This window comes from Somniosus microcephalus, chromosome 3, assembly GCF_052327205.1.
Source record: "Somniosus microcephalus isolate GS21.2 chromosome 3, FLI_Smic_1.0, whole genome shotgun sequence".
Lineage (NCBI taxonomy): Eukaryota > Metazoa > Chordata > Chondrichthyes > Squaliformes > Somniosidae > Somniosus > Somniosus microcephalus.
In genome coordinates this window covers 131999343-132024474 of record NC_140989.1, presented here as the reverse complement: position 1 = coordinate 132024474, position 25132 = coordinate 131999343, and the positions used below count along the sequence as shown (strand labels likewise).

Below are 25132 nucleotides of genomic sequence, written 5' to 3'. Positions count from 1 at the left end.
AATGGAAAGTTGGCATTTCCAAATTTTTCTATCTAGACATATCCATCTCATTGAAGAGGCTGGAAATCGAGGAGCTGTGGCCAGCTTGTCACAGGGAGAGAGAGAGAGAAAATAAACTTCAGGCTTTGTACTGGCCATCGCGTATAGTCAGTGCGGCTGCAATTTGCCGTTTCCGCTATAAGCGGTGGGGGACTGTAAGATCTGTGGAAGGAACTGGCTTGATGGGCTAAATGGCCTTTTCTTATACTGCACTTGTCGATTTATTTATGCACTTGTTGAAGCAACCTGACTGGAGGACATGCAGCCAAGTCTGTGATATGAGATAAATGGGTATACTTCAATTAATCTACATTATTGCAGCAATAGCAAATCAGTACAACTGAGACAGACACGAGCAATCAAAAACTAGTCTTTTTTTCCCCTAGAGAGGTAGCTGAGGATCACTATGGAATTTGCTACCTGTCACTAGAACTGTTTGATTACTTCCCTGTCCAGACCTGCAGTGATGTTTATTTAAAGTTCTTCACCATTCCATAGGGTTCATTACTGCTAATAGCTGCTGAATCAGCCAACTAACAAATCCAGTAAAAATTTATTTTAGCGAATTTTACTTTGGGTGGCACATTGCTATTCCCAACATTATTATACTACATATATGCTACTGTGCAGTTCTTTTTCCAGATGGGTTGCTATCTTCTTCAACGTAATTGGCTGACATCCTGGAAGGACAAAAACATACAAAATGCTCCATTGCTTATGTTGCACCAACAGCTTTGTTTATAAATTTAACTTGCTGCAGTTTATATGTGTAGTTCCTTGCGAAAGCACGACCTGGAACTGAAATCAGCGATGCGTTTTTATTGCAACGTTGAACATGAATAGATCACACTTTTTAATGGGGTTGGATTAAGATTCCCAGATATTGGGCGAGCATGAAATGAAGTTTTAATACAAATTTTGCAACTGTTCCCCTGATGAATGTAGGAAAATACACCTTGTGGTGTAGAACTTAATCATTACAGAGCAGGAAGGTCCCGTCTTAAATTCCTGCTCTATACTTTGCCAGTTTCAGTGGGGGTATTGAATTGGCCTCAGCAATTCTGGTTGGGGAGGAGTAAAACTGGCCAGGGTATCCAGTGACTTGCTGGAAGTGTTGCATATGTCTGATTTTGGTAAGGACAGTATCAGACATTACTAATGCAGCATCTATGGTGGAGTAGCTGTCAACATTTGTGTCTAGGTTCACATGAAGGGCCGATTGGGCAAGGTGGCACAAGCTACAATCCTCTCTGGAACTGTACTCCAGTATGATACACTGCCTTCAGGAGAGCTGCAGGGAGAGAATTGGGGAAACAGAAGTGAAGTTTGTTTTGCAAATTCTGTTCTACCTTAATTATAAATTGATAAATGTTACATGGGCAACTGAGCTGAATTTTTGAAAGGCTGGCTTATATTTCTTCACCCTCAAGCAGGAAATTTGAAGAGAAGTCATACTGGGAAATATATGTACATCTTGTAGTTGCTGATCACAGAATAGCATTGGCACACTGCAAGCATGCTCTGTTCTTGCTGCTGGTAGACTGAAATTAAATGGAACTGGGAAAATATTTGTGCAGCAGATTTTAATTAGAATATACACTGCTCAAACAAAAAGTTTGACATTTTATAGGAGCTTGCAATCCATGAGCACCCGAAACACTTGACTGGTGGGTAAATTATTTTCTGAATAACATTCCTAATACCAACTGGGACCTAAGATTTTGTACTGCTTCAACATTACCGCCATGCTTTCAGAACATTTTTGTTCTGACGAAAGGTCATCGACCTGAAACGCTAACTCTCTGTCTCTCCACAATTGCTGCCTGACCTGCATTTTCTGTTTTTTATTTCTGATTTCCAGCATCTGTAGTATTTTGCTTTTGTGTCAACATTACCTCCTTGCTTTTGATTTCTATGCCTCAAGATAGAAAACCAAGGATTCCATCTGCCTTTTTTATCAATGGCCTTCCCTACATGCGCTGCCACTATTGATGTGTATCTGCACACCAAGGGGTCCTTCTCCAGAATCATTTAAAAATTTTTATCAAGGTGTCTTTCCTTTTCCTAGTCTTTTAAAATGTATTGCTGCACATTTTTCTATATTGGCTCACTACCTGTTCAATTATGATGTACAGTACATGTTTTCCTGCATTTGTTCAAAATCCTTGTCACAATTTGCCATACCCCCCAGTTTGGTGTCATTAGCAAATTTAAATATTCCCTCAATTCCAAAATCCAAATGATGTATATAGTAAGAGAAACTCCAACATTGAGTTCTGTGGAACATCACTCACCACATTGTTCCAGTCTGTGAAACTTCCTTTTACCCCTACCCTCTGCGCTCTGCCCTCTAAGCATTTCTTTCTGTACATGGCCACATTCTTCTTCATTCCATGTACCATTATCTTTGTCATCAGTCTCCTATCAAATACATCTAAAAGATGCCTACAACGTTTTTATTTTCTTATTTCTTCAAAGAATTCTAGAAGGTTAGTTGAGCACGAGCTGCCTTTTAGAAATCTGCTGGCTCCGACTAACGTTTCTCCAAAAGCTTAGTCATTTCATACCATATTGTAGACTGGTAATATGAACAACTGAAATAAGACGAACTGCCTATAGTATCCTGCTTTATCCTTGCCTCCTTTTTTGCAAAAGATTGTCACACTTGCCATCCTCAATTTGTCTAGCATTAAAAAAAAATCTACAGAATTTTGGAAATTCAGTGAGAGCTTCTGTTTCTCCCTTGCGATGTAATCCATTGGATTATTTTTATAAAATTCATGGCTGATCAAATGCAGTATTTAGTTTTAGATCGAGCAGACCTGATCTGTTTTTTATTTAAGTACTGGTAGTTAATGGGCAGGATTAAAATATTTAACTTACTTTGTGCAAAAGAACATATTTGCAAGAGTTATTGAGCTCTTCAATCTACTGGATTAATACTGGGTATGCTATTGCCATTCCTTTATCTCATTCCTGAAATCATTATCTCCCTTTTACCATCTTGTGCAAGGCTTAATTTTTCTAATGTGGTAGCAAAATTCTTTTTCATTTCCTTTTGAAAGGGTTTTGAGATTCTAGTATTCAGCCTACATTGCAGAAAGTTTCTTCTGAACAGTGTCAATGATGTTGGTTTCTTAAAGGAATGATCACGGTTGGGCTGGTTTTCAAGTTCAGTCTAACTTGCTAGCTTTATTGGCCACTCCCTTCATTTTTGCTTGAGCATGATTGTTACTGTTCTCAGTGATGGTCTAAATGAGAATCTTCTGTTAGTGTACTGCATTCTTTCTAACCTTGAGGTTGTGACCCTACTGAACGTAAATGTGGTCTCACTAATGTATGATATGGAGTTACAGCTATATCCTTGAATGCTGAACTCTGCATTGTAGATTTCTTTTTGTTTTTATAAATTATCTGGTCAGGCTCTTGATTTTAAAATGAAGTCCATGACCACTGCCAAATCCTTCCCCATCCTGTTACATTACAACCACTTATGGTTTTATGGTAAAGGTTAATGTTTGTACTTAAGCAAGGTATTTCATTTATACAAATATACCATTGTTCCCCAGTCAGTAACCTAACTGCTGAGCCTCTCTAGATCTATTTGAATAGTTAGCCCCACTAAATGCTTTGCCATTCCACACCATTTTGTATTGAGAACAAGCTTAGACATTCTAAATATAATCCAGTCTGTCATTTGTTAGATTGTGAAATGTAGAGCGATGAGGATTGAATTCTGATAACCCCACTTATTACTTCTCTTCATTTTGAACGGTTATTTATAGAATTTTTTGTGAAATCCTTTTTTGATCTTTTCTATGAAAAAGAAATGTGGAAGGGAGATAAACATTCAAGGATAGAGAAAAGGAACGCAAGGATAACTATAATTTGTTTAAGTCTCCCAGGTGTTGAGGTGATTTAATGAACAGCTTAGAAAGGTGTTATGCAACTTTTTATTGTTTGAAATCTCCCTTGCCCTTTCCCCCTCCCCTTCCAAACAAGACCACCTCCCTTTTACATAAAAGGGGAGTTTGGGTTAGGAAGTTATCGATGACTGGTGCCAAATTTCCAGCTGCCTGTTCTAAAATTTTACGTTTGGCCAGTCCATGATCTCATTTTTCACATTTGGGTTTGAATGTTGCTTCACTCACTATTCTAGTTGTATACAGTTCAAAACTACCACCCGGTGTAATGAGATTTTGCAACAATTTTAAACTTACTGTTCCATATGGAAATAGATGTGTATAAAATCAAGTTGTAGTGGTTCAGTTGACTTGTTTTTGCTGAAAGCCCATACAATCATTAAACAAAACCATGTCCTAATCTCCACCTACAACATTTTTGTCAAGTGAAGTTATGCTGTGTAAAGATTAATAGGCTTTTTGTATTTGTCTGCTCAAATGCACTAAAGCCTGACTCCCAGACTCTTGGATAGGACAGGGACTGATTAATCTGTGTGGCAGCTGGGTCATGTGACAATCCACTGAAGCTTAGTGTAAGTAACCAATGTGTTGTCTCGGTCTGCTGTCGGCATTGCACCAGCAGAGATCTGATCAAGATGGCCAAGGCCAGAACAGATAAGAAGCTGGGTGAGCACCTTGTTCAAAGAGCAACTGCACTTTTGAATTACTTAGGTTATGAGGAAGAACACTATAACTGGAGTTCGAATCTTCTATCTATCTTGCAGCTTTGTGAAGAAACTGTTTGATTTTTTTTTAGTGGTTACAATTTTGTGAAAACTTAAAATACTGATTCATCAATTTTACTTTTTCAGTTGATGCTGATGAGATTAAACGGCTAGGAAAGCGGTTTAAGAAACTGGATTTGGACAATTCCGGCTCACTGAGTGTAGAAGAATTTATGTCTCTGCCCGAGTTGCAACAGAACCCACTAGTGCAACGAGTTATAGATATATTTGACACCGATGGAAATGGTGAAGTTGACTTTAAAGGTAAGGTGTCTTTTAGCAATTAAGTACAGAATAAAATTTTGAGCAAGGTTATTTATTTTTATTCGAGTGTTAGCCTAGCGTGTGCATTTCTGGGCACAATTTAGAAAGAATGGTGTTGATTGTTTCTACCATGTCTACAAACATATTGCATGTATGTAAAAATTACATTTTGAATTGCATTGCTTAATAAATTCAAGTTATTCATTTCTCCGTTACAGTTTGCCAGACGATTTTGTCTTTTTATAATTTTCTGCATAAAGAAACTTGTTTATAGATAACTTCTGCAAGTAAAGTATAAATTAGTCATGACTGGTATTTTAGAGATGAGGTTAACACTCTATAATCCAGACCGTAAGAAACTGGAAGTCCCAATTTTAAATTCATTAAAAACTGTGGCAGCTGTTAATGTTGGAGAATCTTGGGTAAATCACTAGAAATGATTGACCCCCAACTTTTATTTCTTCTCGCTGTAAGCTGTGTTTTGAATCTTAGTCCATTGTGTGAGCTTTCAAGCTTAACTTGGATAGTTTGTCAGTATTACACTTGTAGCTCAAAATAGTTTCTGTACTTTTTAATAATGTATGGTCATCTAAATCCAACTATTAAAAGAACTCCATCCAATTAGTATCCTTTTCAATAGGAAGTTCATTTAAATGTGTCAAAGAAAAACAAAAGCAATCTTTAGTAGTTTGAGTGGAACATTTTATATCTAAATGGTTTGGTAGATTAATGCATCTATCTGGATTTTTAAATTTAGTTCTGGGGAAATAATGAATTTGGGACAATGTTTAAGATGCCATCACCTATTCCAATTGCACCAAAAGGTGGGCTTTCTGAATGAATTTCCATCATTTAAAACCACATGCAATCAGGAAATGAAATTTAGAGTTTATAATGCACAATATGCTGTTGAATTTTAGCACTAATCTTTTAAAAATGAAGGTACAATCTGTGCATCCATTTTATACAGTTTTGAGCTGCCAAGTTTCAAGTTATCTCTACAAATTTATAACCAAATCATGATGTAAACTTTGCATATGTACTTCATGGTTTCACTGCATTTTGTAATCTCGGGCCTAGTTATAAATTGAAGTACAAAATGAATTAGGCTGTTCAGAAAAGCTAACAATTTCCAAATGTAAAAAGTGAAATTGAATCTGTTGATGTTGAGGGGTTAAATTACTTTTGAGATGACCATTTACCAATATTCTGTTCTTTAACAATTGGATTAAATAGCTCTGTGAAGATTCAAACTATTCTAATCTGATTATTATTGAGCTGAAAATTTACACTTGTTAATTTTTTAGGATTTTGTAAAAAAAAAAAAAAAAAATTGGATGGGGGTGTGGGGAATTGGATGTTCCGGATCGGAAAATAGCAATTTTTAGTTGGGGAGGACGCTTAGCCAAGTTTCTTTGTTACCCTCTTCAGATAGGTGAAATGTGAACATTACAATTGTTACTTCAAATGCAGTTTTATAAAAACAGAATTTTTAAACCACACCTGGATGTGTGTATATGTAAAAGGTGCACGCAAGCCTCTTGTTGCTTTTCTTATTAGACTAATGCCACTATTTTCTATCTAACCTTTTAATTTTTATTTGAAAAAAGCAATACATTTAACAGGTAAAGTACGCGTGAGGTAAATCATATTAGAAATGAGATGAGAGCTGTTGGCTTCGAAAATGTATTTGAAATTAGAAGTCTACTTTTTTAGCCTGTACTTTACATCCATCATCAAGTTTGGAGAACTGTCTATCTCGACGAAGAACTCTTTAATTCATGTGCATAAATGGATTCAAATTAGTCTTTTGTATAATTCTGTAACGGTTTTGCATGTGGACCTGTATGTGATTGTTTTTGTCCCAACTTACTGTGAATAATTTGACGTGCAATGGCACTAATCTTGTATCTTCCTTATGATATCCTAGATTTAAAGGAGCAGTAGTGTGTTCTGTTTTTAAATGTAGATTAAGCATGTATCCTCGAATAGTTGATAGAAGTACAGTCTTAGTTCAGAAGTTGCTCATTTGAATTATACTCATTTAAAATTTTTCAAGAAAAAAGACCACCTTTGTTTATTTAAATTGAATTTCCTGAGTAATTCAATTGTTTCCAGCAGCAAACTACTTCAAATTAACAGGAGTAGACTGTAGACAGCTCGTGTTCTGAGAATTAGTTTTGTACATAGATTGAGATATGTGACTATAAAGTGTAGCCAGGTTGCATCAGCCTTAAGCTGGTTTCATCTCCCATCTGGCCATTTTGCTGTAATTCCCTGAGACCTTGAATAGGATTCAGTTGAAGGTAATGTGAAGCTTCACCTTCCATTATAAAAATAACTCAATAATCAGAGCTTGACATCTAGCAAGGGATAGCATGCTTTTATGGTAACATTTTATTTGAGTGATTAGTTTAGAATGATTGACTATATAATCTAGCAGAATGTTCATTCTGGAATTTTAGATGCAGTTGACATTGCATTGGGAGTCCTAATTTTTGATGAATGAAATATCATTGGAAAAAGTGAAGATCTCATGGGAGTAAAACGTGAGAGTTTGCCTTTCACTTATACACAGGACATTGGATATAAATTCTTGGCCTATATTGTTGAGTTCTATACTATATAGGAATAAAGCAAAGTAGCATTTCCAACACACCAAGAGGGAAAATGAGTCTTCAAGCTGCTTGCACTCCTAGCCGCAGGTTCAGACCTGTTTTTTGCGAGCACTCTGGGAGCAAATCACCTGGCTCCAGTTGGCTGGTGAGACAAAAACTGCTTCATGTCCTCTTCAAAAATTGATGGCTTTGTTTGAGGAAACTGCTGCTGCTTGACCCAGATTAAACTTTTGTCGATGCTTGAGGCCTGAAACGAATACATATTGTCATGTTTCAGCTTTATAAATACTGATGAGGCATTTCATTGCTCCTTTGTATTTGAGAGAATCAGATGTAAACACAAGAAACAAGTGGTTTGCCAAAAAAGTAGTTTCTAGGCTTGTTTTAGGCATGCTCAAAGCACAAACCCTTTGTTCGTCAAGTTTTACAAATTTTAGCTATAAAGGACTTGTACAATGTTTGTCCTTGATGAGATTGTCAGTTAGTGTAGTTCATCATATGCTGAACTTTGGTATACATTGGCTTTGGGAAATCTGACTTGTTCTTTGAAACCCCCATGTTTCCACCAAACATTGGGGCTTGTTTGAGGTGACTATCCTTGATACAGTTACTTTGAGCCATATCCATTCCTGCCCCTACTCTACAAGAAATGTTACAGTTAAGCAGAAATGCATACTTCACTATAAGGGATTATTTTGAGGTAGTATTTTCTGTATGATCGCCATGGTGTTTAGGGAATCAGAATTATGTAAATGTCAAGCTTTCTGATGTTTGTATTCACTTGTGTGTATGAGCAGATAACAGGTGGTGTAGATTTTACGTGCGACCTGTATGTACATGAAAAATCTGAATAACTACCACAGATTGATTAAATGTAAGCAAGCTGAATCTCCTCTTTTGTATAGGCACCAGAATTGGTTGAGTTCACGTTTTTAGAAATTCCCAATTGGAGTGGTGTTACATTACCTTCCTTAATCTTGGATAACTGAAGTAAGGTTTTGAATCATTAAGGATGTTTTTCTGATGTATTTTGACTGCAAGTTGGGAAAAGTGAGTGACAATATTGATCCCCAAACTTTAAGGCCTCTTAGAGGCCCAGGCGATTTAACTGGGGAAAGGGTGAGGAGCTGCATAGAGTTTCAAAATGAGTTGAAAGACAGTAATACTATGAGGTGTTGAAATGACTGAGTGAAGCTGAAATGGGTTACTGAATTTGTCTGAACCCCAAGATAATTGCTGCCTTTTTTTTAAATGTGTGGTATGTTTTTTTTAAACTGGTGACACCATGTACAGTTCTTGCATATCTACAAGATTAGCCCAGAAGTTGTATTGGATTTAGAGGGACAACATTGTTTCTGTATCTCAGTGTGAAATAATACAAACTGCTACTTTGATTATTGTGTGGATTAAACTTTTGTATATTAAAGTATACTGTTCAGCAGTAAGTAGCATCAGAATATGCAAGTGCTGTAATTCTAAAAGTTTCAAAGCCTGTGTCTGCACCATTCCATGAAAAATATGATTAAATGACCATAATAGATTTTGAGAGTTCACTTGCTGTATCAGTCATTGTTTCCCTTTTGTAATTAATGGCGAAGGGCAGTACAGCAGGAATACTTTTTATTCAAACGCCACTTCCCACTCCTTAAATGGAAGAAAATAGTACTTTGGCCTACGATTTCTTTATTGGCAACAAAATTAATCTTTTAACAAAATGTCAGACTCTCAAGTGGGGTACCTTCCTCTGCTACATAGTTCTGGTGCCATCAATTACTGGGAATGCTCCTGTGTGTGTAGGAGCAGCTTGTAAACAGCAGGGTGTGCAAATTCAAATCTGTCGGAGGGCTGCTGCAGAGCTGCTTGACCATCGGAATTGCTACGGGCTGGAAATGCACATAACGCAGTGATATACCTATCAATTCATCCAATGAAAAGCGACGAGTTAAGATAGTAACTATAGGTTTTTATTGGCTAAATAACAGAACCCACCCTCGTGGGTGATCGGGTCCAACAAGGAGGAATACCAGCCAGTCGACCACCTTTATACCTGGGCAAGCAGGCGGAGCCATGGGCGGAGTCAGCTGTGGTCAGCCCAGGTATAACAGCGTGACGAGGTGACCTTGTGTAGTGATACAACAGTGTAAACAGTGATAACCATAGTGTAACGATAGTGAACGATAAAAGTGGTTTACCACATTCACCCCTTGTTTAGATTTGAGTCCGGCGGGGTGAAGTGTACTACCGGTTCGGGTATGTCAGTCTGTCCGGAGGCCTCGTAAGTCTTTCTGATCGGCGCGGCGGCGGTGGTGCAGTATCCGATGTTAATGCTGGTGTCGGCGAAGGCTCGTGGGGTTCCGGCATGCCGTCTACTTGGGCTGGATTTGGGGGGGTGGTGGGGGGTAACGGTGGTGTCTCGGGGGTGCCCGAGGGTGCAAGGTCTCATAAGGAGACTGTGTCCTCCCGCCCGTCTGGGTATGCCACATAGGCGTACTGGGGGTTGGCATGCAGGAGGTCCACCCTCTCGACCAGGGGGTCCGTTTTATGGGCCCTCACGTGCTTTCGCAGCAAGACGGGGCCCCGGAGAAGTCAGCCATGTTGGTAGCGAGGTTCCCGTAGTCGACTTCCTGGGGAAAACAAACATTTGTTCATGGGGGGGTGGCGTTAATGGCCGTGCAAAGCAGTGACCGGATGGAATGCAGCGCTGCCGGGAGGACTTCCTGCCAGCGAGAGGTTGGGAGGCCCTTAGACTTTAAGGCTAAGAGAACGGCCTTCCAGACAGTCGCGTTCTCTCTTTCCACCTGGCCGTTCCCTCGGGGGTTGTAGCTGGTGGTCCTGCTTGCAGCAATACCTCTCGCTAGTAGGAATTGGCGAAGTTCCTCGCTCATGAAGGATGAGCCCCGGTCGCAATGTATATAGTTCGGGAACCCGAACAAGGCGAAGAGGTCGTTCAGGCATTTGATGACCGTGGTACTGGTCATGTCTGGGCAGGGGAAGGCAAAGGGGAAACGGGAGTACTCATCAATGATGTTGAGGAAGTACACATTACGGTCAGAGGACGGGAGGGGCCCCTTAAAATCGATGCTCAAGCGCTCGAAGAGGCGGGTGGCCTTGACCAGGCTTGCTCTGTCCGGCCTAAAGAAATGCGGTTTGCATTCGGCACAGGTTTGGCAGTTCCTGGTCATGGTCCTGACCTCCTTGATGGAGTAGGGCAGGTTGCGGGCCTTGATGAAGTGGTAAAGTCTGGTGACCCCGGGGTGGCAGAGGTCGTTGTGGAGGGTCTGCAGCCTATCAATTTGCGCGTTGGCGCATGTACTTCGTGATAGAGCATCTGGGGGTTCGTTCAGTTTACCAGGCCGGTACAAGATATCATAATCATAGGTGGAGAGCTCGATTCTCCACCTCCCCCTTCCCCGCATATCTGATATGGTCAATCAGATTGCACAGTACTGGGTATTCTCTACCATCGACCTTAAGTCGGCCTATCACCAACTCCCTATCCGCCCTGAGGACCGCCAGTATACTGCCTTCGAGGCGAATGGCCGCCTCTACCACTTCCTTAGGGTTCCCTTCGGCGTCACCAACGGGGTTTCGGTCTTCCAAAGGGAGATGGACCGGATGGTTGACCAGAACGGGCTGCATGCCACGTTCCCTTATCTAGATAACGTCACCATCTGCGGCCGTGACCGGCAGGACCATGATAATCTGGAGAGATTCCTCCGTACGGCCCAACGGCTGAACCTCACCTACAATAAGGAGAAATGTGTGTTTAACACCTCGCGTCTTGCCATCCTCGGCTGCGTAGTAGAGAACGGAGTCATCGGCCCCGACCCCGAAAGAATGCGCCCCCTCATGGAGCTTCCCCTCCCCCACTGTCCAAAGGCGCTGAAGAGAACCCTGGGGCTCTTCGCCTACTATGCCCAATGGGTGCCGAATTATGCGGACAAAGCCAGACCCCTCATGAAGTCCACCTCCTTCCCCCTGACGGCAGAAGCGTGCGCAGCCTTCTCCCTCATAATGGGAGACATTGCTAAGGCCACAATGCACGCGGTGGATGAGTCTATCCCTTTCCAAGTGGAGAGCGATGCATCTGACTTCGCCCTAGCTGCAACCCTTAACCAGGCGGGGAGACCTGTGGCCTTCTTCTCAAGGACCCTCCAGGGCCCTGAGATCCGACACTCTTCGGTCGAGAAGGAGGCCCAGGCGATCGTGGAGGCAGTACGACGCTGGAGGCATTACCTGGCAGGCAAATGATTTACCCTCCTCACCGACCAGCGTTCGGTCGCTTTTATGTTTAATAACAAGCTGAGGGGCAAAATCAAGAACGACAAGATCTTGAGGTGGAGAATCGAGCCCTCCACCTATGATTATGATATCTTGTACCGGCCTGGTAAACTGAATGAACCCCCAGATGCTCTATCACGAAGTACATGCGCCAACGCGCAAATTGATAGACTGCAGACCCTCCACAACGACCTCTGCCACCCCGGGGTCACCAGACTTTACCACTTCATTAAGGCCCGCAACCTGCCCTACTCCATCAAGGAGGTCAGGACCATGACCAGGAACTGCCAAACCTGTGCCGAATGCAAACCGCATTTCTTTAGGCCGGACAGAGCAAGCCTGATCAAGGCCACCCGCCCCTTCGAGCGCTTGAGCATCGATTTTAAGGGGCCCCTTCCGTCCTCTGACCGTAATGTGTACTTCCTCAACATCATTGATGAGTGCTCCCGTTTCCCCTTTGCCTTCCCCTGCCCAGACATGACCAGTATCACGGTCATCAAATGCCTGAACGACCTCTTCGCCTTGTTCGGGTTCCCGAACTATATACATAGCGACCGGGGCTCATCCTTCATGAGCGAGGAACTTCGCCAGTTCCTACTAGCGAGAGGTATTGCTGCAAGCAGGACCACCAGCTGCAACCCCCGAGGGAACGGCCAGGTGGAAAGAGAGAACGCGACTGTCTGGAAGGCCGTTCTCTTAGCCTTAAAGTCTAAGGGCCTCCCAACCTCTCGCTGGCAGGAAGTCCTCCCGGCAGCGCTGCATTCCATCCGGTCACTGCTTTGCACGGCCATTAACGCCACCCCCCATGAACGAATGTTTGTTTTCCCCAGGAAGTCGACTACGGGAACCTCGCTACCAACATGGCTGACTTCTCCGGGGCCCGTCTTGCTGCGAAAGCACGTGAGGGCCCATAAAACGGACCCCCTGGTCGAGAGGGTGGACCTCTTGCACGCCAACCCCCAGTACGCCTATGTGGCATACCCAGACGGGCGGGAGGACACAGTCTCCTTACGAGACCTTGCACCCTCAGGCACCCCTGAGACACCACCGTTACCCCCCACCACCCCCCCAAATCCAGCCCAGGTAGACGGCACGCCGGAACCCCACGAGCCTTCGCCGGCCACGCAGACACCAGCATTAACATCGGATACTGCGCCGCCGCTGCTGCGCCGATCAGAAAGACTTACGAGGCCCCCGGACAGACTGACATACCCGAACTGGTAGTACACTTCACCCCGCCGGACTCAAATTTAAACAAGGGGTGAATGTGGTAAACCACTTTTATCGTTACACTATGGTTATCACTGTTTATATCGTTACACTATGGTTATCACTGTTTACACTGTTGTATCACTACACAAGGTCACCTCTTGTCACGCTGTTATACCTGGGCTGACCACAGCTGACTCCGCCCATGGCTCCGCCTGCTTGCCCAGGTATAAAGGTGGTCGACTGGCTGGTATTCCTCCTTGTTGGACCTGATCACCCACGAGGGTGGGCTCTGTTATTTTGCCAATAAAAACCTATAGTTACTATCTTAACTTGTTGCTTTTCATTGGATGAATTGATAGGTATATCAATGTTCTCGACCGGGGGGTCTGTTTTATGGGCCCTCACGTGCTTTCGCAGCAAGACGGGCCCCAGAGAAGTCAGCCATGTTGGTAGCGAGGTTCCCGTAGTCGACTTCCCGTAGACGATAAAAGTAGTTTACCACACGCAGCCTATAGTTTGGGTTTTTGGAGCCAGGTGGCTCTGAAGCAGCACATGATCCAATTGAAGTCACGCGCTGCTGCTTGCAATGGAGTTTCTTTGGGTTGATCTGCATCAGACTTGTTTTTAAATGATTTTGCTCGTCAAGTTAACTGAATTGCACAATTTTTTTTACGAAGGAAATCTTAAATGAAATGTCTTGTTTAAGACTTATGCTAGGTGCTTTACAGTTTGGATAAATTGTGCAATACTGTGAGAAGATAATATGACTTTTAAAAAATATGTTTGGTTGCTCAAAATATGGAGTATCGCTTACTATTTTTAATCCTGGGTAGTATAGAGAACTCTCTGGGTATTGGGGAATAGGGACTTCAGATAAATATGTTCATTGGCAGCAGTCTTTCTGGGTTTGGGCATGTTTTTATACATGAAATAGGGTCAATCTTAAGAATATACACTCTGAATTGGCTGGAGCACTGGTTCAGCAAAAAAGAAAGCACACTTTTTTCCCTCTACAAAAAGTATAACTTGCACCCACCTCCAAAATGGACAGTGAGACGTATAAAGGTAAGTGAAAGTTTACAAATTTGAAATAGTACATTAGCTAGAAAAAGTCAAATTAAAGTCAATGAACAAAAAAATAAAGAAAGTGGGATAAACAAGTTGAGCAGTTTTTTTTGCATAGATTTGACATGCTCAGTTTGGGGTTAATGCAGTAAGCCATTCCTTAGTGAGTAGTTTTACTATAAGTTTCTTAGCACCGGTTGGTGTATGAGTGGTAAACACGATCAGATCGCCAAGAAAGGCGGAAGTTTCTCTTAAATCTGCTGGCAGTCTTGAAGGGTTAATTACAGTCCTAGCCCTTTTGGGCTACCCCAGATCAGGCGTATTCCCCAGACGTTCACCTTCAACTTAAGTTCGAGATAGCCGAATTCCATATGACGCTTAAATGGGTCTAAAGGTTCAGACTATCCCTAAAGGAAAGGAACAACTAAAGATGTTGCTGTCCTCTGGATAGTACTTTTAATAAGTTGAACTACACTGTAACCTTCCGGATATTATATGGGTCCGGAATATCCCCCAGATTTCTGCAACTCCAAGAGTTGTACAGAATTTGTGGGTTCGCGAGTCTTTACAGAATTACTCTTTGAGACAATTCTAAAAATATATAGTTTTATTTAAGAGCCGGCATTCAGTTAACATCTGTTGACTCAGTCGTAACAATTCAAAGTACAATTAGCTTACATTTCTGAGATCCTTATTCTCAAATCTTTACTTCGTTATATTTCTTATTTCTAAATCCAGAACATTTATTTCTTATTTCTAAATCCAGAAGCTCCACCAAAAATCAATCACTTTGATATACCCGAGACTCATAGTTTAAAAACTTAGAGATGCCTCTGGAAAGTTGAGAAACGCCCTGCCCGTTCTGACTTTCTGTTAAAATGGTCTTATTTTTATACCCTTTTGGCTTTGGTTTCTTCTTTGCTGTTCTCTGCTGATGTCAGCTAATTGTCTTTATTGATCCCTCTGTTTGAATGCTTTCTATGTTACTATCAATTCTACTATTGCATGCATAATTATTTCTCTACTTTTAGGTGTTCCAAAAACTATCATAAAAACAATGACAGCTATGGTTTTTGTTTGATGCCTTTCTTACCGAAGATTCTTAATATTGGCTTAACTGCTTTTTAGCAGACATTTGGACTCCGTTCTGCTTCAAGTTTAAGACAAACACAATGCAATTGCTTGGTGTCATCTATTGAAGTTATATCTTCAAAGTTTTGTTGGTATGGTTTTTACTATATGTAAATCAAAACCACTTTACTGTGTGTTTACTTGTTTTCTAGCTATCTCAATTGATTGCATATTTAATCGTGTTTCTTGCCATCCAAGTTTAACAAAACTATTTGACCAGCAGGTTTCTTTACTTGATGTCATGTTTTCAAAGGCATATGCCTCTTTAATGTTTGTATTTCTGTTTCAATTGTGTTGGTTTTTCACACTTTAAACTGTGTCTCTCATTGTGTTCGTTGCAAACCGTAGGTAGACCTTTCGGAACCACCAATGGTTTGCTTCAATCTTTCATTGTTTTGGAATATTTAACTAATTCCCATTTCAAAGCTTGTTTACAACTTTGTTATCAACTGATCTTTTCTCAGCCTGTATTTGTTCACAGCCTTTCTGCTGAGACTTGTGTCTTTTTAAACCCAGTATGTCTTTTATTAATATTAGAAATCTGTTCATAGTATCGTGTATTTCTCTGAATCATGGCTATTCCTTCACAGTCTAAGGGTTAAAATTGATTAGAAAGAATATAGTGCTGGTCTGGAGCTTCCCTGCTTTTGGATGTTGGGTGCAATAACCAAGTATTTATGAACGGGTTTGTTGAGTACTGTGCTGTATTTGGTTACATTATATAAAAGAATCTAATTATTTTAAATGTTTAGCCACTTCAAAGCATCAACTAGCTCTGTTATGTAATTCTTTGCAGAGTTTATTGAAGGGGTCTCCCAATTTAGTGTCAAAGGTGACAAAGAACAGAAGTTGCGATGTAAGTATATTTTTGTTGTATTTGATTAATTTTATAATGCTTAATACACAATATTTACTTTCTTGGTTAACTGCATTACTTACTGTTTTAATATTAAAGATAACTGGAATGTTTGTGTATTTACTTATAGAAAGTTTTTTAAATTGGGAGAAAACACTATTAGTTTTATTTTGAGCATTTGGCTCAGTTGGTAGCACTCTTCCTCAGAGTCCGAAGGTCGTGGGCTAAAGCCCCACTCCAGAGACTTGAGCACATCATCTAAGCTGGCACTTGTACAGTACTATTGGAGATGCTGTCTTTCAGATGAGATGATAAACATCTGCCCTCTCAGGTGGACATAAAAGATCCCATGGCAGTATTTGAAGAGCAGAGGAGTTCTCCTGTACAACAATTATCCCTCAACCAATATCACTTTTTATTTAAAAAAAAAAGTATTAGCTCTTTTATTTCTTTGTTTGTGGGACCTTGCCGTGTTTCCTACATTACAACAGTGACTACACTTCAAAAGTACTTCATTAGCTGTAAAGTGCTTAGGGACGCCCTGGGGTTGTGAAAGGTGCAATATCAAGGCAAGGCATTTCTTTATTTGTAAAACTGTGCAACACAAAATTTAATTTAATGTACATCCTGCATATTATTACATTATAAATACTATGCATGTTCCTCAGCAGTGTGGTTTATTATTTGGATCTTTTTATACTATGGGTCCTTCATTGCTGTCTTTCCATTTTTGGAAAAAATTAACAGGTGAAAGAACAAGATGACTCGATTGCTTTTTTTAAATTCATTTTTTTAACGGGATGTGGGTGTTGCTGGCAAGGCCAGCATTTATTGCTCATCCTCAATTGCCCTTGAGAAGGTGGTGGTGAGCCGCCGCCTTGAACCGCTGCAGTCCGTGTGGTGAAGGTACTCCCACAGTGCTGTCAGGGAGGGAGTTCCAGGATTTTGACCCAGCGACGATGAAGGATCAGCGATATAATTCAAAGTCAGGATGGTGTGTGATTTGGAGGGGATCTTGGAGGTGGCGGTGTTCCCATGCACCTGCTGCCCTTGTCCTTCTAGGTGTTAGAGGTCGTGGGTTTGGGAGGTGCTGCCGAAGAAACCTTGGCGAGTTGCTGCAGTGCATCTTGTAGATGGTACACACTGCAGCCATGGTATGCCGGTGGTGGAGGGTGTGAATGTTTAAGGTGGTGGATGGGGTGCCAATCAAGCAGGTTGCTTTGTCCTGGATGGTGTCGAGCTTCTTGAGTGTTGTTGGAGCTGCACTCATCCAGCTAAGTTGAGAGTATTTCATCACACTCCTTACTTGTGCCTTATAGATGGTGGAAAGGCTTTGGGGAGTCAGGAGGTGAGACACTCGCTGCAGAATACCTAGCCTCTGACCTGCTCTTGTTGCCACAGTATTTATGTGGCTGGTCCAGTTAAGTTTCTGGTCAATGGTGACTACCCAGGATGTTGATGGTTGATTCGGCGATGGTAATGCCGTTGAATGTCAAGGGGCGGTGGTTAGACTCGCATATTGGAGATGATCATTGCCTGGCACTTGTGTGGCGTGAATGTTACCCGTCACTTATCAGCCCAAGCCTGAACGTCGTCCAGGTCTTGTTGCATGTGGGCATGGACTGCTTCATTATCTGAGGAGTTGTGAATGGCACTGTGCAGTCATCAGCGAACATCCCCATTTTTGACCTTATGTTGGAGGCAAGGTCATTGAAGCAGCTGAAGATGGTTGTGCCTAGGACAATGCCCTGAGGAACTCCTGCAGTGATGTCCTGGGGCTGTGATGATTGCTGCTGTCAATAGGGCTGGCTGATGTGTGCTTTTGTGAAGTAGGAGTGGGGCTGTTAGTATAGCTATTGATGTAATGGTTTGGATGAGAGCTGCACAACTGAGGATAGTTGAGTTTAAAAAAAATTTTAAAAAAAATAATAATAATTCTGGCGCTTTAATTTTTCAAAATCAATTTTGAAATGTGGATGAATTAAAACAGCCATTTTTAAAGTTGACTGCACATTTGTCAATAACTTAACGTGTTTCAAATCAGCATTTGGTTAATACTTCGAATATTTTTAAAGGCAAATAGAATTTCCCAAAGTTACTCTTCACAGGAGTTCATAATCATCTGTTAAAGCTTCAGTCAATTTTGAGTTGTTTTCAGTGCAAAAGGAGAACTATCGGGGGTACTTGAAGTAAAACCTGTATGTTAGCAGTTGCACAGGTGTTTTGACTGCAACAGCTGTCCATAACTTTTTTTCTTTTTATCAGTTGCTTTCCGCATCTATGACATGGATAAGGATGGGTACATCTCTAATGGAGAGCTTTTCCAGGTACTGAAGATGATGGTTGGGAACAATCTAAAGGACACTCAGCTACAGCAAATTGTAGACAAAACCATAATTAATGCAGATAAAGATGGTGATGGAAGGATATCCTTTGAAGAGTTTTGTGCAGTAAGTAAATCTTATTTTAACTTTCAGCAAAAATGCTGTTCTTGCATTTTCTTACCTTTACTTGAATTGCTTGCTAGGACAGAGCATCGCTAAGTTATTAAATCTAGTGTTCATCCATTAGTTAGCAAAATTTGGTTTTTAAATATTGAGCTTCAAATTGACATGCTTGCTTTTATTGAATCCTCGTAATGTGCATAACAGATTTTAGGAGAGGGACTTTATCGTACTCGATGGGAGTATCGAAACTGACTATTGATGAATTTAACAGTGGGTTGCTTTTCTTATAATTTTGAATTTGACAGTTTGTTTCTCGAATCTGTCAAGCCCTATCAAGGTTTCTTTAGCTGTTTATTTGCTTGAGAGGTTACTGAGGTTTTGCCTATCTCTGGCAAACTCATCTCCTATTGGCTTAGTTCTCCAGCACCAATGCTGCTAGAAAATGCAACAATCCATTCACGGGGGAGGGGGGTTGTCTAGAACGAGGGGTCACAGTCTCAGGATACGGGGTAGAAGGAGATGGATAGATTTCTAGATACAAAAGGCATCAAGGAGTATGGGGAGAGTGGGAATATGGTACTGAGCTAGAGGATCAGCTATGATTGTATTGAATGGCAGAGCAGGCTCGAAGGGCCGAATGGCCTACTCCTCCTATTTTTCTATGCTTCTATCACGGACATTTACGATTGTTCACAATGCTTTGTCCTATTGCTGTTAAACAGGATAGATACGCACAGTAAACACTAGATACCCAGCCACACTCGGTCTGATGTTTCTGTCTAGGAAACCCCAGCATTACACATTGCCAAAGGCTCTACATCAATTAGTGACGTGAACTCACCTGCTGAAACAATTCCAGGAGTAAGTGCTACTGAGAAACTTTTTCTGTCCCTCCGTGCGGAGTTTATTGGCAGAGAATATGCCAGCACCAATGCATCATTTGCATCAACTGGCAGTGAATTATATGTAAATGAGGACAGCACATGTCACTTGGAGCAATCTGCATACATTTAATGAGCATTACTGTTCAAATGTAACTGAAGCATAGGCCAGTGCCTTAAGCAGATCAGCCCTCAGAGCTGATGCTGTGGCTTCGATACAGTGACTTCCCCTTGCTAAATTTGTTCTCTTTCAGTATGCTTCTGTGATATTTGATGTGGACTGAAAAAAGATAAATTATCTAATGGGCAGGGTAGTTATCCTCCACACAGTATGATCCCACCCATTCAATCCTACAGGCTTTGTAGGGGCAGTTTGGAATTGGTAGGCTTTGAATTCAGCATTGGGTCAAAGTGCAATGGCACAGGTTGTGGGGTTTCATGACGCACAGCAATAGACCATGTATGGCACCACTTGTGTGTAGTATCATGGTGAAATTTTGATGTATATGTTTAGCACATGGTTTCCCCCTAACTTATTAGGCTATACTTCTACATGGGGTTACATAATCAAAGAACAAAAACCATACCAAGTAGTTTTGCTATCTTTGTGAGCCTAGATAGTGAGCGTCAGCTGTTTGGAGAATTACAGCTGAGCCCAATCCTGTTCTCGCCCATCCAAACGTGTGCACTTTCTAGCAGGAGTCATTGGATAGCAATCCGCTGTATTTTTCCTCTCCCAATCAAACCGCTCCAACTGTTGATTTGGCTATGATTAGCTAACTCGGCACAGATGGACTGAATCTTTATATACTAGCCATCGGGGAGCTCATGGTGCTTTTAGTGGTCAGTCCTGTGTTCTAGCAGTTGTTGCCACCTGACCTATTGCATCTAATAGATTGCAGATATGATTGTACAAAATGAATAAAAGGTAAGTTTGTCTTGCAAGCATATCAATACGATGAGCATGTTGAATATTAATGCTGAGACTCCAGAAACTCATCTTGCTTGGAATTTTCTAAGCAAAGTACTGTACTGGAGTTGAGATGCACCTTTGTTGTAGATTATATGAATGTAGGATAACAAGCTAGTGTTTCAAAACTGAGTTACTGAGCAAACTGGGAATTGAACTTAATTCCAGCCCTATGCAAAACAAAATGAGTGTTCAAATCTACAGGTTCTATCCTGTGTTGACATTTCTTTTGGAGAAGGGTATATATGTTTAAATGTAGTATGAAATGAGGGTCAGGGTATGGTCATAATGGGTACCATCGATCTGGAAAAGATGGAACAAACACGACTTTTTGTATTCTCATACTAGTTTTCTGATTCTTGACATTTTTATGAAAAACATTACTTTTATATGTAGATGATTTGAAGAGCCTTTTCCCTAATTATCCAACATATTATAAGGTTTCAGCTGTTGGAATGTAATGCAGTCAGTGAAGGCAAATACTTACTACTTCTACTTTCCCATCCAGGTTGTAGGAGGCCTAGACATCCACAAAAAGATGGTGGTTGATGTGTGACCTCTTTCAAGGCTCCACCCAACACTTCTGCTTTCTTCTCCATTTCTGAAGATCTGCTCAAGATGTCCAGCAATGCTTTCTGTGTATTTAATGGAAGTATTTTCTCTGTGAAGCCACTTTTTCCAACATGAGCCTCATGAAGCCAACTAAGTGTTATTGAACTTCAATTCTCTCAATAACCCAGTGTAGCACTTTAAAATCTGAAGGACAGCTGAAAAGGAGCATCTCAGTGTGGTGGAGAAGGGGAAGGGGCTGGATTTTTATTTATTTCATTCTCATCTTTTATAACAAGGAAGTATATCTATAGCTTTGTAAATGTAAAAGTAGTAGGTTGGGCTTTAATAAACTTGATGCAGAGACTTGATTTAAAATAAAAAGTAGTCTACGAAGTGCCAAGCATGGATTACGCAAACCATTTTAAAATACTTTTGTCATAAAATTATCAATGTGTTTTTATTTGGTTCCCCATTATATGTATTTCATGTCTGGTAATAGATTAAAAACAACTGTCAAAATAGTTCTTTCATGTGAACAGGGTTTACTAACTGTTCTTGTTTTGGTATGTTGACTTTTAATGTAAACATTTTTGCTTCTGGTCACAATTATTTACATTTGTGTTAATGAATGTTCCATATTTTGAGTTCCTTGTTGGGGACTGTGTCTCTTTAGCTAGTAACTTTCAGTAATTACTCCAGCATAATGTAGATGCCAAGAAATTTACTAGAGTATAAATGGCAGGATGATTTGGTGGCGCATCTTTTTGTATATCGTCATGGTAACTTGGTGAGGACTACCAATTAAAGACACTGTTAACCAAAAGTCTTTGTTTTTGCAGTCACATTGGATTAAACTGCAAACTGACTTTGTAATTACTCACAGACCATTTTAAAAAGATGCAGTTCATTTCACTGGATAGGAAATGGAAAACCACCTATTAATGTGGTCTCTTGTTCAGGAGAAAACTTTATATTCAAAGTTAGCTAGTTATACCTCCTCGTTATCCTTGTCACATCTAGATTGTGGAGTTGTATTTTTTTTAAGTTTTAAAATTGTTCTTCCTCATACTATCATATCCAATTGCAATCTGGTACATTTTCTCCATGTGCAATGCAAGTAGTGAGCTGTATTACTATTTCCTCTCATTGTGATTCCTTTGCTTTCTTGCTGAGGTAGTGTAGGTTATAAAGCAAGTAAACAAAACTTACAACAGGAATTGTTTATATAATCTATTTAATCCAGTCTCTTCGAGATGTGTAATGGGAAAAGGGGCGGGCTAGACTGCTTTTATGTGCGAAGATCAAATTGTTCAAGCGCCTCTCTGCCATTGCTGTTCCTTCAGCTAAGTGCTGCACACTGGTGGGCTCTGACTAATGCGTGAGAGAGCCAGGTGCTTGGTGTCCTTGCATGATAAACTTTTTGCATGTAGATTGATTGAAATGTTCCTCTTGTTTACATAAATTGCAATGTTCATATAAAAGTTGCCAAATGTTGGTAAATGTTGAAGAAAAAGAACTCCACTAACTCCTCTTTTCTTCCTCTGGATCAGTGCATGGCTTGTAACTATAGCCAGTTGTATCTGCTCCAGTGTCAACTGCCATGTGCTTTGTTTCAAGGGGAATCTATTTGTGAAATTATTTGTACATAAGTATTTAAGTCATGTAGGGAATGCTCTTTCCCTTTGCTCGTGCATAATTTGACTGCAGTCCAAGGTAGTGCATACATCTTTTCCTTACTACAATCGAATGTTTTTAGTTTGGGTTGGGGGAGGGGGGGGGGGGGTGGTGGTGAAGAAACAGTTAATGTTGAATGTTGGGTTTTCTTCTCTTCTCTGCATGTTGCATCATATGCTGTGGGACTATTGGAACCTTCATACTGTATAAGTAAATTGAAAATAAAATATTTGAAACTTTTGTCTGAATAGCTTACTTTAAGAATAGTTAGCCTAGTGTCTTAAGTGGGTCTAATCAACTTCAAGATAAATCTAAACTCCCCATTTTGTACTCTCAATACAGAAGATCCTTCAAATAAACTTGGGTACAAAAACTAATTGACAGGTTTAGAAACCAGTTTTAAAAAGGTGGTCAAGGAGCAAGAGCCTGTTACAGGTTATGTGCTTCCAGCCACAAAAGTTAAAATGGAGGCAATACAAAAAACACTACCCATTTTCTGGTACCACCTCAATGTCAATTCAATCCAGTTACATTTAAAATAGCTAAGAAAACAAGCTATGCTGTATATATCTATATAAATCGGTCGATCTGTCAGTCTGTCTGGTATGCGCTCGAAAGTTAGAGCGTACCTACGCGTGCGTTACGTCGAAAGAAAGCTTACCTTTCCAAAACGGTCTTAAGTGTATTTACGTTTCGGCCGGGCAAAAATCGCGCCTGCGGTATCCGAAAAACCTTCAACATTCCGCTCATTAGCGACAGTGACGTCGAGGTCGACCAATCGTACGCCGGGTTGCGGCCGGGTCCTCCTACGGTCGAGTGACGGGACGATTGACCAAGCCTACGCTTTGGTCACCTGACGGTCGACCAATCGGTGCGTGTGTGGGCGGGCCTTAGCGTTCTGAACCGAGGTGAGTAGCCGCCATCTTGCTTCCATTCTTTTTCCTGCTTTCTGCGTCTTTCTTTTCAAATATACATTTCCAGCAAAATAAAAGAATTTATTAAATTGTTTAAAAAAAAAACTTCATTCATTTGTAAATATTTTCTCTAACCTGAAGTTCTTTTTCCTACCTTTCCCTGTTTTTGTTAGGCCTGAAAGCCTGGGTGTTTCTTGCCCAGCCAGGCCCGACCTAGGTAATTCTCCCACGGCTTCTGCTAAGCTCCTCACACACCACCCCCCCCCCCCCCCCGTCACCCGGGGCAATGGCGTCAACCACGAGGGTCAGGGTGCGCGCGCAGCAGGAGCAGCTGAGACGCGGCGTCTCTGTTCCGCGCTCGGTGCGGGGGGCGGGGATCTCGGCCAGGGCTTGGTGAGCAGGAAGGGTTACCCCGGCCGTCTCGCACAGCCGCTATCGGCGGACTGGGGGGGGGGGGGCGGGGGGGGGGGGGGGAGTGGAGTGGAGTGCGGGGCGACGCGGCCGGTGCTCGGGGGCTCAGAAGTGGGGGGGTTACCCCGGCAACCGGGCGTGGCCGTCTCTCCGGCTCACGCCTGTTCTCGGGGCTTGGCTCCATTTGCGGCTGCGGGCTACTCGCCCCCTCCTTCCCTCTGTCTCTCTCCCCTCCTCCCCGCCCTCTTTTCTCTCTTTTTCCCCCCCCCCGTCGCTCGCGCTCTCTCTCCCTCCCCCCCCCCGTCGCTCTCGCTCTTTTCCCCCCCCGTCGCTCGCTCTCTCCTCCTCCTCCTCCCCCCCCCCCCCCCCGAGTCGCTCGCTCTCTTTCCTCCCCCCCCCCCAGTCGCTCGCTCGCTCTCCTTCCCCCCCCCCTCCCCAGCGCTCTCTTCCCTTCCCCCCCCCCCCCCCAGTCGCTCGCGCTCTTTCCCCCACCCTCCCCAGTCGCTCGCTCGCTCTCTCTCTCTCCCAACAACAACATGCCCTCGAAAAAGCCTCGGCACCGCCGGGCACTCCAGCTAGTCTGTCTGTCCGGCTATGCGCTCGAAAGTTAGAGCATACCTACGCGTGCGTTACGTCGAAAGAAAGCTTACCTTTCCGAAACCCTGGTAAGCGTATTTACGTTTCGGCCGGACGAAAATCGCGCCCGCGGTATCCCAAAAACCTTCAACATTCCGCTCATTAGCATCTCATTATCCGCTCATTAGCGACAGAGTGACCTCGGTCGACCAATCGTACGCCGGGTTGCTGGCGCGTGCGGCCGGGCCCTCCTCCAGTCGAGTGATTGGACGATTGACCAATCCTACGCTTTGGTGACCTGAAGGTCGACCAATCGGTGCGGGCGGGCCTTATCGTTCTGAACCGAGGTGAGTCGCCGCCATCTTGATTCCAAACTTTTCTTTTCCTTTTTCCCCGCTTTCTGCGTCTTTCAAAAAAACATTGCTTTTAAAACACTTTTTTTAAAAAGTTAATTACTTTCTAAATCTTTTATCTAATCATTAATTTTCCTGCCTTTTCCCATTTTTCCAGATAGGCCTCGAAGCCTCTCCTCCGCACCCACGCCCGAGCTAGGC

The 25132-nt window shown here is 42.0% G+C and overlaps 2 protein-coding genes across 2 annotated transcripts in view; both read left to right on the top strand.

Moving 5' to 3' along the window:
• The window catches only part of dnaaf10 (dynein axonemal assembly factor 10), a 151702-nt gene that overhangs the window by 64640 nt on the left and 61930 nt on the right, over nucleotides 1-25132 (top strand). The window lies entirely within an intron of this gene.
• LOC147121405 (calcineurin subunit B type 1) lies at nucleotides 4526-22917 on the top strand. The gene is made up of 5 exons (XM_085981628.1): nucleotides 4526-4628; nucleotides 4814-4990; nucleotides 16094-16153; nucleotides 18419-18603; nucleotides 20960-22917. Exons 1-5 carry the CDS (start codon nucleotides 4598-4600, stop codon nucleotides 21005-21007), a joined length of 501 nt encoding a protein of 166 aa, XP_085837754.1. The 5' UTR covers nucleotides 4526-4597; the 3' UTR covers nucleotides 21008-22917.